This window comes from Sinocyclocheilus rhinocerous, unplaced genomic scaffold (genome assembly GCF_001515625.1).
Source record: "Sinocyclocheilus rhinocerous isolate Xijiao unplaced genomic scaffold, SAMN03320098_v1.1 scaffold46, whole genome shotgun sequence".
NCBI lineage: Eukaryota > Metazoa > Chordata > Actinopteri > Cypriniformes > Cyprinidae > Sinocyclocheilus > Sinocyclocheilus rhinocerous.
Window position 1 is genome coordinate 361727 of NW_015633191.1, and position 11901 is coordinate 373627.

The following is an 11901-nucleotide window of genomic DNA, read 5'->3' on the forward strand; positions in this document are numbered from 1 at the left end:
TGCAAGTTTTTAATGCAGCAATTAATTAAGGCAACTGTATAATTAAACTTGACACTTACTTAAAGTTTCCAGTTTTCTGGATTTACTTAGCCAATTTACATTAGGATTTGTCAAAAAGATGAATACATCTATGTATGTATGTATGTATGTATATGAATGAATATATATATATATATATATATATATATACAGTGGTGACTCAAGACATTGATATCAAAAAACCAATCCATCCATCTCCGTCACCACCTGTAAAATACACCTATGCGGGCGCTCATCGCGAGAACATTTATTACTCCCGCAAAACCACCTGTCCCGACCATCACAACTCTAGCCACAAACACGTCTTTAATGTCACGCACAGCGGAGGGCGTGAAAGGGATACAATGACATATTGGTTCGAGACGTGTAGTTCTATAGATGAAAAAGCACGCGGAAAATGGGTGCAGTCATCGACACAAAAGACCCCTGGCTGTTCGGCGTCACCCCCATCTTCCTTTAACACGGGCCCCCCCTCCTCCCGCTGACCGAGATGCATTGTGGGGGAAGTCGTTGCCATTCGACCTCTGCGGGGCCTGCGCGGACGCAGGCAGAACCCTGAAATTCATTATGCCTTTAAAACCCCTATTTATTTCCGCATAACCTACATACTCTCACCAGGAGGCTGGAGCGCAGAAAAACGTCTCTTTTCATGCGGAATACTTTATTTAAGAGAGCCGCAATCGGATTTTTGTTTTGTTGAGAAAGTGTAGATTGTAATTTATTTCAAGAAAATGTCCGGAGAGCGAAACCGCAGGTCGCTGGCTTTCCGAGGATGTGGATTAGCCGTCACCGGTGCCAGTGCCGTCGGAGCAGGCAGCAACGGCAACAGCTGTGAGGCCCCGGCCTGTCAAGACCGACATTTGAACGGGAACAGGCCAGATCAAGAGGACGACGGTGATTTGGGGGCGAAAGGACCATCGCTGGGGAAAGTCGAGGGCGGGGAGTCCGTGAGCGACAGCACGGAGCCGGAGGCAGAGGAGGACGAGGACCCGGAAGGGGGCAGTTGGACAGCGGGGAAAGATCATGACAGAGGCGTATTAAACAGCGTGATGGTGAAAACTGAGAGCTGTAAGTGGGCGACCGGCAACGGCGTGAACCGCGAGGACTGTAGCACGGGAGAGGCGGAGGAAGCGGCCGCTAGAAAGCCGCGTCTGGAGATGAGACCTCAGACGCTGCTGCTGCAGAAACACTCGCTCTTCCAAACCTCCTGGCTGCAGGAGTTTCCCTGGCTCAAATTCAGCCAGGAAACAGGACTGATGTCTTGTTCCTGGTGCCATAACATCGCCACCAACAACAGCGACGAGCTGGTAAAAGGCAGCCGGAATTACAAGCGGGCCTTGCTGCTGAGACATCACCTGTCCTCGGAGCACGGCAGGAATGACCCGACCAGACAGGTACGTCCACACTGCGGTATAATGACATTAGGAAAGGCGACGGAGCCGACCCGCGCTGTGCTGTTCGGTCTTTAATTAACAATCGTCGATGTTTTCCGGCTATATTGCAGCGGGAATGCTGTTTTTAAAGCTGTTTAGTGAGCTAACAGGTATGTTAGCAGGTTAGCATATGTGAGCTAACTGGATCAGCGCTGTCAGTTGGTGAGATGAGCCTAGACTGGGAGATTTAAAGCATAAAATTTATTTTCTGTGTTTTTTACGCTCATTTGAAACCTTAAAGAAACTAGACCGCCGATTATAGATGTGTTGTCGCGTTTTATATGATAAAAATTCTTTATTTACATGCTGTTGTAGGATAATCTATCAGATAATCATTATTAAACAGACCAAAGCTCAAAATGTATGTCCTCGTTTGCCTGACTGTTTCCTGCATTGCACTGTAATTATCAACCCTGGTTGTCTTGGTTACTAACATGATTGCTACACACAATGGCAAGGGTTTGACCCTGCTACCTTTGGGGAGCCGCACCCCTTCCCAACCCCCCTCGCTGTAAAAAGTGACCTCTGGCACATCTCACCCTCCCCTTTTAGGGCACCTAAATTAGAGGCCTTGTGTTAGGTGACTCCCCAAGATCCATAGATAGTGTGTGTCACTTGCTATGTTGGGTCAGAGTGAATTATGTCGCCTGTAATGACAGCAATGCCTGATATGTGCAGGCCACTGCAGAGAGCAGAATAAGATTAGGCTAGAATAAATCATATCATATCAGCAGCCGAGAAACACCTTTGTGATTATAATGCACTGTAATAGTGAAATTTAATTGATATTTGATACTTCTGCATTCTGTATCCAACAGAACTGTACAATTCCTAGACGTGTCATTTAAGATAAATAGTTATTGATTGATTTTTTTTTAATGCTTTTGATTCCCTGTCCGTTTATCAAGCCACAAAATGATTGATTCATGTACTAAATCCTATCTGTTGCTGCCCAGATGATGTTGTGTTACTGGTTTGCCAGTAAAATCCCTTAGGATTGTGTGGTATGATAATGTCCAGTCAGTCTAATCAGGGTGACACAAAGTGTTCCTCTAACTCAATTTATACCCCTCACTAATTAGGAAGGAAACGAGGAGGAGAGATTACTGCCGCCTCCCTAGCAACAGAGGGGTTAAGAAGACGCTAGAAGATCTGTTACGCTTTCCTGTTTAATCACTTTCCTCTGTCAATCAACCTTTTTACAAAATCTTGCTTTTTTTTTGTATAACTGTATGTTATGTAATTTGTGGAGTAAATGTGCTACTGTAAATAGGCCTGTCACGATAACAACTTTTTGTTGTGCAATATATTGCCCCAGAAATAATTGCGATAAGCGATATTACTGTCATATTAAAGACCATTTTATGCCACTGAATATATAATCATAATGTAACAGCATAATAATGCAAGAAGGCCATACTCTTCAAAATAAAGGCTCCAAAAGGGGGTTGTCACAATGATGCCATAGAGGAACCATTTTGGGTTTCCTAAAAAATCTTTCAGTGAAAATAACTATATATTTTTTCATAGTGAAGAATATTTGAATACTCTGAAGAATCTTTTCCCACTGTAAAGAACCTTTTGGTTCCATGCAGTGTAGGTTCCTTAATGGCATGGATGGTTCCATGAAGATCCTTTAACATCCATGGAACCTTTTCAATGCTGAAAAGGTTCTTCATATTGGAAAAAGGTTCTTTAAATTATTAAAATGTTCTTCACACTAAGAACAAAAATGGTTCTTTTAAAACTGATCACTGAAAGATTCTCTTAGGAACTAAAGCGGTTTTCTATGGCATCACTGCGAAAACCCCCTTTTGGAACCTTTATTTTTATGAATATGGATGCTAAAGGTTCTTGATGGAATCATCGATGCCAATAAAGAATCATTATAATTTAAGAGTGATTTTGTCATTGACATCTCAGGAATAAGAGTAGTAGACATGGAGATCACAAGACTATGGAAGTAGTATCTGTCTTAAAGTAGCCTAATTAGGCGAAACATAAGGACGTCTGCTGTCTAAGTAAAGAAAGGCTGTTCTGATAGGCCACATCCTCCATTAGCCAATTTCATAATTGTGATCTATTATGTTCTTCAGTGCAGCAACTGTCCGTCGTAATGGGCTAAATTTCTTCACTGGTCCATATCAAACTGCTGTAATTGAATTACCCCTAAAGAAGGGTATCTGGGTTGCCTCACTCTCCAGACTAGACTTCACCCTCAAAGTATTTGCCCTCTATTCCCATTATTAGTGAGCTGCAATGAACACGAGGGTCTCCACCCATGTACTGTCTGCCGCTGTGAGATGTGTGTGTATTGGGGGGGGCTGTTGTGTTGTGTTGGTGCTGGTGGGGGAGAATTCCCTGGAATTTTGTATCGATGAGCCCTGCTCTTTGTTGGGAGGCCCAGATCCTGGCATTCCCCTCCCACACCTTGGGTCAAGCACACTGCTGCATTGTTCATGCATCTGGATGAGGGGACCAGGCACTGGCCTCAGGGGCTGGGATGGCTCAGGAAGACTATGCGCAAGGAAAACAAAACCGCTGTCCCTGTTGTCTGAGGCACAATGTTCCCCTAACGTGCCACTTGTGTAGTGTATTCTCACCGTGGCCCTGGTAGGTGATAAAGGCACGGCTCTCTGTTGCTGAAGGCTATGTGTTTAAATTTTGGGGAGCTATTGTTGGTTTACGGTGAATGGAACATGTTGGAAGTGTACAATAGAAAAATGGGTGTTGGCAACTCATTGCCTGAAGAGCTTTAGGTGACTGTCTGTTCAACTGCAGCGCAGGAGAAGGGCAGCGGTATTGGTGGTGGTTGTATAATGTTCCCGTTTCGCATCAAAATGAAAGTCTGGGGTGGGAAACCAGAGAGAGAAACCACAGCAAGTTTCGTTTATAACATGTTTTTATCAGAAAACACCCTGTTTCCTATTTTCTTTGATGTGTCACATTCTGAATGATGCATTTTTTTCCCTCTATATACACTACCATTCAAAGGTTTGGGGTCGGTAAAATTTGTTAAATGTTTTTGAAGGAAGTCTTTGTGTATTTGTTTAATTAAAAGTACAGTAAAACAGTAATATTGTGAAAAATTACAATTCAAAATAACTTTTCTATTTCAATTTTAATATATTTTAAAATGTAATTTTTTCTTATGATGGAAAAGCTGAATTTTCAGCATCATTACCCCTGTCTTCAGTGTCACATGATCCTTCAGAAATCATTCTAATATGCTGATTTGCAGCTCAAGAAACATTTTTTTATTATTATCATTGTTGAAAACGGTTGTGCTGCTTCATATTTTTGTGGAAACTGTGATGCATATTTTTTCAAGATTTTTTGATGAATTAAAAAGTTAAAAAGAACAGCATTTATTTGAAATGAAAATCTTTTTAAAGAATTTTATGCATTCTTTCTAAATAAAAGTATTCAGTTCTTTTTAAAAAAAAATCTTACTAATCCCAAACTTTTAAACAGTAGTGTAAATGAAATCCAAACATGTCAGGGTTTTGTGAGTAAAAAAAAAATTGTCTGAGAAACACAATTAGCATCAACCATATGAGATCATAATTTTGGCATTTAAAGATATTGTAAAAGTAATGTCTTTTCCTTTCGGTGTTTGGTTGTACAGTTTGCACAGGCAAAATGGCTTACAAAAAGAGGTCAAAAATGACCCAGCAGCACAACTGTAGACAATAACAAACATTCAATGAAGAAAAAGACCATGCCAAATGTCAAACTGTCACCACAGACTCATTTTGACAGGGTTTAATGGGGGAAATCTTCGAAAAGCATCTGTTCTCTTGCATATGTTACACGTGGCACATCTGGAGAAAGGATGAACTGTGAGTGAGTGTATATGAGAGAAGAACGAAAGGGAGAGAAAGAAAAACAGGTTAATTCTGGACTAGCATGTCCTGACACCCGCTTTCGACTGCCACCTCATCTGTCCTCTCTTCATAGCTTGGCTTGGCCCACAGTCAGGCTCTCTCTGGATAGATAGAGGCGAACAATAGTGGGGACATTGTGACACCAAAAACAGACGTTCTTTCTCGTCTAACACCCCCGTTCCTCCACCTCATCCTCATTCTTCAAACCTTCTCTTCACTAGATCTGTCTGAACTCAACAGTGCTGCCATTTAAGCTACATTTTATTTTCTTTGAAATTTCTATCAAAATTCTATCAAAATTTACACATTAAAATCCTTTGCTCACCCTCATGTCTTTTCAAAGCCCTAATACCAAAGTGTAACCCAAAAGGAGATTTTGAAGAGTTTCTCTTTTTACTACAGCTCTCATTCATGCTTGTCATGTCTCTTTTATCTAAGAAACACACAAAAAGCGGTTTTTAAACCGGTTTCCCAAACACTCCCATGTCAGCCATTGTTTGTCAAACAGATAGTCCTATACCAAACTCGTATCATCAGTTGAGTCAGTGTTCCTAGATGGGATGCTTAAACAGAGAAATGTTATGAAAGTGCCACTGAGCCACAGTGTTTACACAAAATAAATGCACACTCGAGCTTTAAATTTCAGTCTTTTCCTCACACACAGCTATAATATGACTTCAGAAGACTTGGAATACCCTGCAAATCACGTGGACTACTTTTAAGGTGCTTTTTTGTCATTTTGACAGTTGGTTCAGTAAGGTGTGGGTTCAGTAAGATATTTATTAAACAAAAATTAATACTTTTTTTCCCCTCAAGGACACATTAAACTGATCAAAAGTTACAGTAAAGACATTCCTAATCTTACAAAAGATTGCTATTTCAAATAAATGCTTTTCTATTACTTTATCAAATAATCATGAAAAAAATGTATCACAGTTTCTACAAAAATATTAAGCATTTTTCAATATTGACAATAATAAGAAGTGTTTCTTGAGCAGCAAATCAGCACATTAGAATGATTTCTGAAGGATTGTGTCACAACACTGAAGACTGGAGTAATGATGCTGAAAATTCAGCTTTGCCATCACAGGCATAAATCGTGTATTAAAATAAATTATAATAGAATTTTAATTTGTAATATTTCACAGTATTACTGTTTTACTGTATTTTTATATTTAATCAAATAAATGCAGCCTCTTTATCAAATTGCAAAGAGCAGCGTGAACATTCTTCAAAATATATTTTTTTGTGTGTGTTCAAATGAGTCATACAGGCTTTAAACAACATGACAGTGAGTAAAGGATGACAGGATTTTATTCCAGCTCTGGTTTTGTAATTCCAGCTGTGTTTTGCAACCTTCACCAGTAAGTGTGCTAGGGAATTGTAAGTGCTTTTTTCACAAAAGCTTCAGTGTAGCACTAAAGCAGCAACAGTGAACAATGAGTCTGGAGGAAAGAACTGGCATTGTGTAGAGAAATGGGGTTGCGTTCTGTCTCCCTCTCTCTCTCTCTCTCCCTCTTGACTACTCGTTGGGCCTGCTGTAGCTGGATCAGGCTACAGTAATAACCCCATCTACCAGGACAAGCCCAGCAGTGTGGAGGAGGGGGGCTGGGAAGGCCTCCGCCCTGAGAAATAGATTTAATCTGAATTACTCCAGCAAAAAAAACAGCTGTGTGGTAGGAGAGGAAAAAATGTAGGGTGGTAAAAATTTCTGCATGGATTAGGACATCTGCTTTGCAATCCAGAAATATGTTGTGTAGATTCACTCCCATTGGTAGGTACCAGCCAGTTCTCTCTCTTTCTCTCTCTCTCTTAATTGTGAGAACAGATGATGGAGACTTATGGTGGGATGGGATAATGGCCAAATATTTCTCATCTTAAAGAGCATTAACAAGGGCACAGAGCTCACGTCCTGGGGGTGGGGGTTTACCACCGCTGTAGTTCCCACAGTACTGCAGCTTTTGAGCCTGTTCAACCAGTTCTCGAGTTGTCACCGTACACCTGCCCTTCACCATATGTTTACACTGTAGACTAATGCTGATTGTCATTTTTATTTGTTGTCAATCCACTAGGAGATGGAAAGGCCAGAGGATGCGGAGAGCCTGGAGGTGGAGGACTATAGAAACAAGCCCAGTGAGAACTCCTACTGCTACCAGCTGCTACAGGAGCTGGACAAACAGCGCAAGAGTGGTATCCTCTGCGACGTCAACATCCTAGTGGGCGACCAGGTGTTCAAGGCGCACAAGAACATTCTCGTTGCTGGGAGCCGCTACTTCAAGACCCTCTACTGCCTGACGAAGAGTGAGAACTGCGACCAAACTGCCATCACGCACTTGGACGTGGCGGCCGTACAGGGCTTCTCCGTCATCCTGGACTTCCTGTACTCCGGCAACCTCTTGCTCACCAGCCAGAATGCCATCGAGGTGATGTCCGTGGCGAGTTACCTCCAGATGACCGAAGTGGTCCAGTCCTGTCGCGCCTTCATCAAAGATGCTCTTAACATCAGCATCAAGCAGGAAGCCCCTGATTCTGTGGTGGTTGACTACAACAAGCGGCGGACGGTGATGAAAGATTGCCAGAGTGCCAACAAGAAGCCCAGCAACTTCTGGGCCACCAGCATCCTGTCCAAGCTGTCCATCAAGGCCAGTGGGCAAGTGAAGGATGAACCCAGCGACGTAGAGGTGTCCGGGGGAGAAGGCTGTGCTTTGGGAAGTTCCGGTTGGGGCGGAGAGAACTCGTCAGAGTCTACGGAGACGGAGCCACAGGGTCCGGGGCCGGTGTTCGTCTGGAACGAGCCGCACCCCGGCACTGGGGTCGCCGTCAAGAGAGAGGTGCATCCTGAGCCGGGCAGCAGAAGGGGGAAAAAACAGGCTGCCAAGCGCTTTGTCTACAATATCCCACCTGAGCCGGAAGAGGGTTTTGACGAGGGCATGTTCATCCAACCATCTGCCTCCTACACCAGAGAGGACTTCTCTTACCTCTCAGAGAATGCCGGTACGTTACCCATCATGCCTTTCTCTCCTGTTCAGGTACCATAATGGCTTTTCAAACCAAGTCCAATTCAAATGGTCACAAGTTCACAACTAATTTATGTGTCATTAAAAACACACCCAGCAGCAAATGAAAAAATTTTGTCATTTCCTTGTGTGCTGGAAGTGTCTATTGAGCTCTTTCAGGTCATGGGAGTTTGGTTATTTAAATAATGTTGCCGCCCTTTTATGTAGACTCATCAGCATACTCCAGTGCTGTCATTATGATTGTCATGACAATGGTGTTTTAGACGCCTCTCTCTCACACTCACACAAAGTCTAGTATGCATTACTGTCAAGCTTTTGGTAGTAGTATAATCGGTGTTTGTCAGAGGCAGAATACACAGCCTTGAGGAAGAGGTCATGCCATGTTCCAAACAGCATGTTATCATACTACTAGCACTACTTGTGAATTTGATATGCTGAGTACATACCATGCAAATGGTTTACATCCGACTGTAAATTTCCATACAAGTTGATTAGAAAAATGGCACATATTTGGGAATGCGATTAGATCTTAGGTTGTTTACATCAATTTGAATATGGTTATGCAGTGTCTAACATATTGTGGACTGTATTACAAACAGCATGCTGTATATAGTATGTAATTTTGTAGTGGGCCTGATCAAAGCCTGTGTATATATATACGGGCATTGCTATGAATAGGAGAAAGTGCAGCACGCAATATGGCAGAAAATGTACTGCCTTCTAAATAAAAGAGCCAGTTGCCAGCTGGTAATGGTGGTGCATCACTGCAGCTGCCATTTAATGCTTGCTTCCCATAGAAGCAGACAGTGTCCTGAGACTGGCACTTTGGACTGCATGTGTGCATTTGCGCAACCAACCTGAAATGTATTACATTTTACCATTATTTGAGCATAAAAAACTACACCGATCAAGTTCAGTTTTATTGCTTAATTGAAGTATGTTATTTAATTGTGAGCTTGGCAACACAAGTCAACATTAAAATCAAAATCAGCCTTTTTAATTTATTAATAATTAATGGTTAGTTTTACTGTGCAAGATTGATTAATGCATGTTAAAAAATTATATTTGTCTTCATAATCTTTTAGCAAAATGTAACTTGCTCTGCATCTGAAATGACTTTTCCTGCTGCTCTTTTGTTTTTTTTATCCGCCTTCTCTATCTTTCTGTCGCTCGGCTTGGCTAATGTCCGTCCCATGCACTGAAAGCTCTCTCCTCAACATCACGAGTAGACACGCCCCTTATTGCTGATTGGCTACAAGTTTGTTTTGCTATTCGGCCCGAATCAGTTTTCTAAAGTGTTTTTGAAAAATCACATACCCTGCCTTTAAGGACTCATGTAGCTCTTTTGATTGCAAACTCTGGTATAAAATGCCCATATTTCGCAATCCAAATTCCCATCCTAAATTTTTTTCTACATTATATCGTTTCCATACAGTCAAGATGAAGTGAGATTCTGACCGTTTTTACAGCTCACAACACTGTAGCTGTTTATTTTCCTGTGTATTGTAATTGTAAAGGAGTGTTTCAAGAATTCCTAGCAATTCCTGAATGATGATTTCTTTTTTCCCCCACTCAGCTGATGTACAAAACATTAGCTGATATGTTGTTACATCCTTTCTTTTCAAGCGGGAATGTACTAAATAATAATACTAAAGCACATTCTTACCCATGTGCACACGCACACACGTCTAAACCTTCAGCTGAGGCAGTCGGCCAACCAGGGCCTTGCATCGTGATCGCTTCTCCTTCAGCCCTGTGTAGCTCAAGGCCACAAGACCATCTTCCCTTTTTAATTAGAGTGGCCAGTCCTTTTTCTTCTACCCTTATTAAGGGAGTGGGCCCTCCCTTCACCTCATACCACAGAAACCTGCATAATCTCTAGCCTGCCGAGCTGTCATGCTTCAAACTCTCTGCCCCCATGAAACAGAGCGGCGCGTGGTATAGTATCATGTCTTAAATGACACGGTTCTGAGAAGAGGCTTTCTCTCGCTGTCGTTGACTCCTCTAATGCAGGATAATGAAATAAAGCGGGGGAGACGTTCTACCCTCAGGCTTCCTAAATGCCCTCAAATGCACTTAGCTCATATTCCTGAGGGCACTTAAATGTGCCGAGCTGACGGCTCACACCTGCAAGGCATGTGTGTGTGTGTCAGTGTGTTTGCCTACATATGCTTACGTACTCGCCTGTGTACTTGCGTCCATGTTGACTACCCACTTCCTTTTTCACACATTGGGCTTTTTTCGTGAAGGGGAATGTTGCTTATTGCTTAAACCCTGTCAGTTTAACAAAATAATTAAAATGTTATATATACATGGTGTATTTCAGTAATTCAACTTTTAATTTCAAATATTAAAATAATTTGTAATATGTATTTAAAACATTTTTATAAGCACTCATAGTATATAAATGTTACATTTATAATAAGTATATTATAAATATTATGGGTAGCTCTGCTCACTGAGAAATCTCATTGTTTCAAAATCTTCCCATGTTTATATCCACATAGCTCTACATCAGATATGTTTTAATTAGCTGCAGTTCTGTCACACGTTGTTATTTTAGTTTTACATGTATACTATTTTATAGTATTTATTAATGGTAGGAATTGGCTTTTATTTTTGTACACTCAGAAAAAAGGTACAAAAGCTGTCAATGGGGCGGTAACTTTTCAAAAGGTACCCAAGGAGTCCATATTGGTACCTTAAAGGTACATGTTGGTACCTAAAAATACAAAAGTGTATCTTCTGAAAAGGTACTGGGGCAAGTGACAGATTTTTTTAATATTTCTTTTTAACTTTAATCTATTTAAATTGTATTAATTTTAGTACTTAAACTTATTTGAGTTATTTTCCACAACAACATTTCTAATTTCCATTTAGGACTTTATTTCATTATTTTATTTATTTCATTTCCATTTAACTTTATTTCTGTTAATATTAATTCAACCACTAATAGTTTTAGTTTTCATTTCTTTCAGTTTGAGTAGTTTTAGTACTTCAAACTTGACTTTTTAGTACTTCAAATTTATTTTAGTTAGTTGCCAAGGAAGCATTTCTCATTTTTGTTTAGGTTTAAGTTTTCATTTATGTCTAATATTTATATTTTATTTCATTTGAATATTCATTTGATATTTATTTCAATTAATAATCATTGTTTTAGTTAACAATAACAACACTGGTGTCACGTCATGTTGCACTTTCACTTTCGGTGTGGGCAGACAAATTACTTTTCGATAAAACTTTGTGTTGTGTTTGGATGAGCCCTGTCTGTTCTCTCTCACACATCACACAGCAGGATCCGTCACCATAAATGCTTGAGTTCTTTCCAAACAGGATGGTTGAATTGTTGATTTTCAGCAGTGACACACATGCGCGCACACACACACACACACACACACTACCCCCATTTTCCTCTTCTGAGGTGCAGCGCTGCCAGGGGCCATCCCACCCTAATCCTGCTAATGCAGCCCAACTATCTCTGCCATTCCAAATATTGACCCAGGCAGAGTGGACCCACTGCAGAGG

General features: G+C 41.0%; 1 protein-coding gene across 1 annotated transcript in view; it reads left to right on the plus strand.

Moving 5' to 3' along the window:
• Positions 1-285: 285 nt before the first annotated feature.
• The window catches only part of LOC107743826 (zinc finger and BTB domain-containing protein 10-like), a 23236-nt gene continuing 11620 nt past the window's right edge, over positions 286-11901 (plus strand). Inside the window, exons 1-2 of the mRNA XM_016557251.1 lie at positions 286-1433; positions 7432-8353. Of these exons, the coding sequence (XP_016412737.1) occupies positions 771-1433; positions 7432-8353 (1585 nt within the window). The 5' untranslated portion in view covers positions 286-770. The remainder of the gene's footprint in view (positions 1434-7431; positions 8354-11901) is intronic.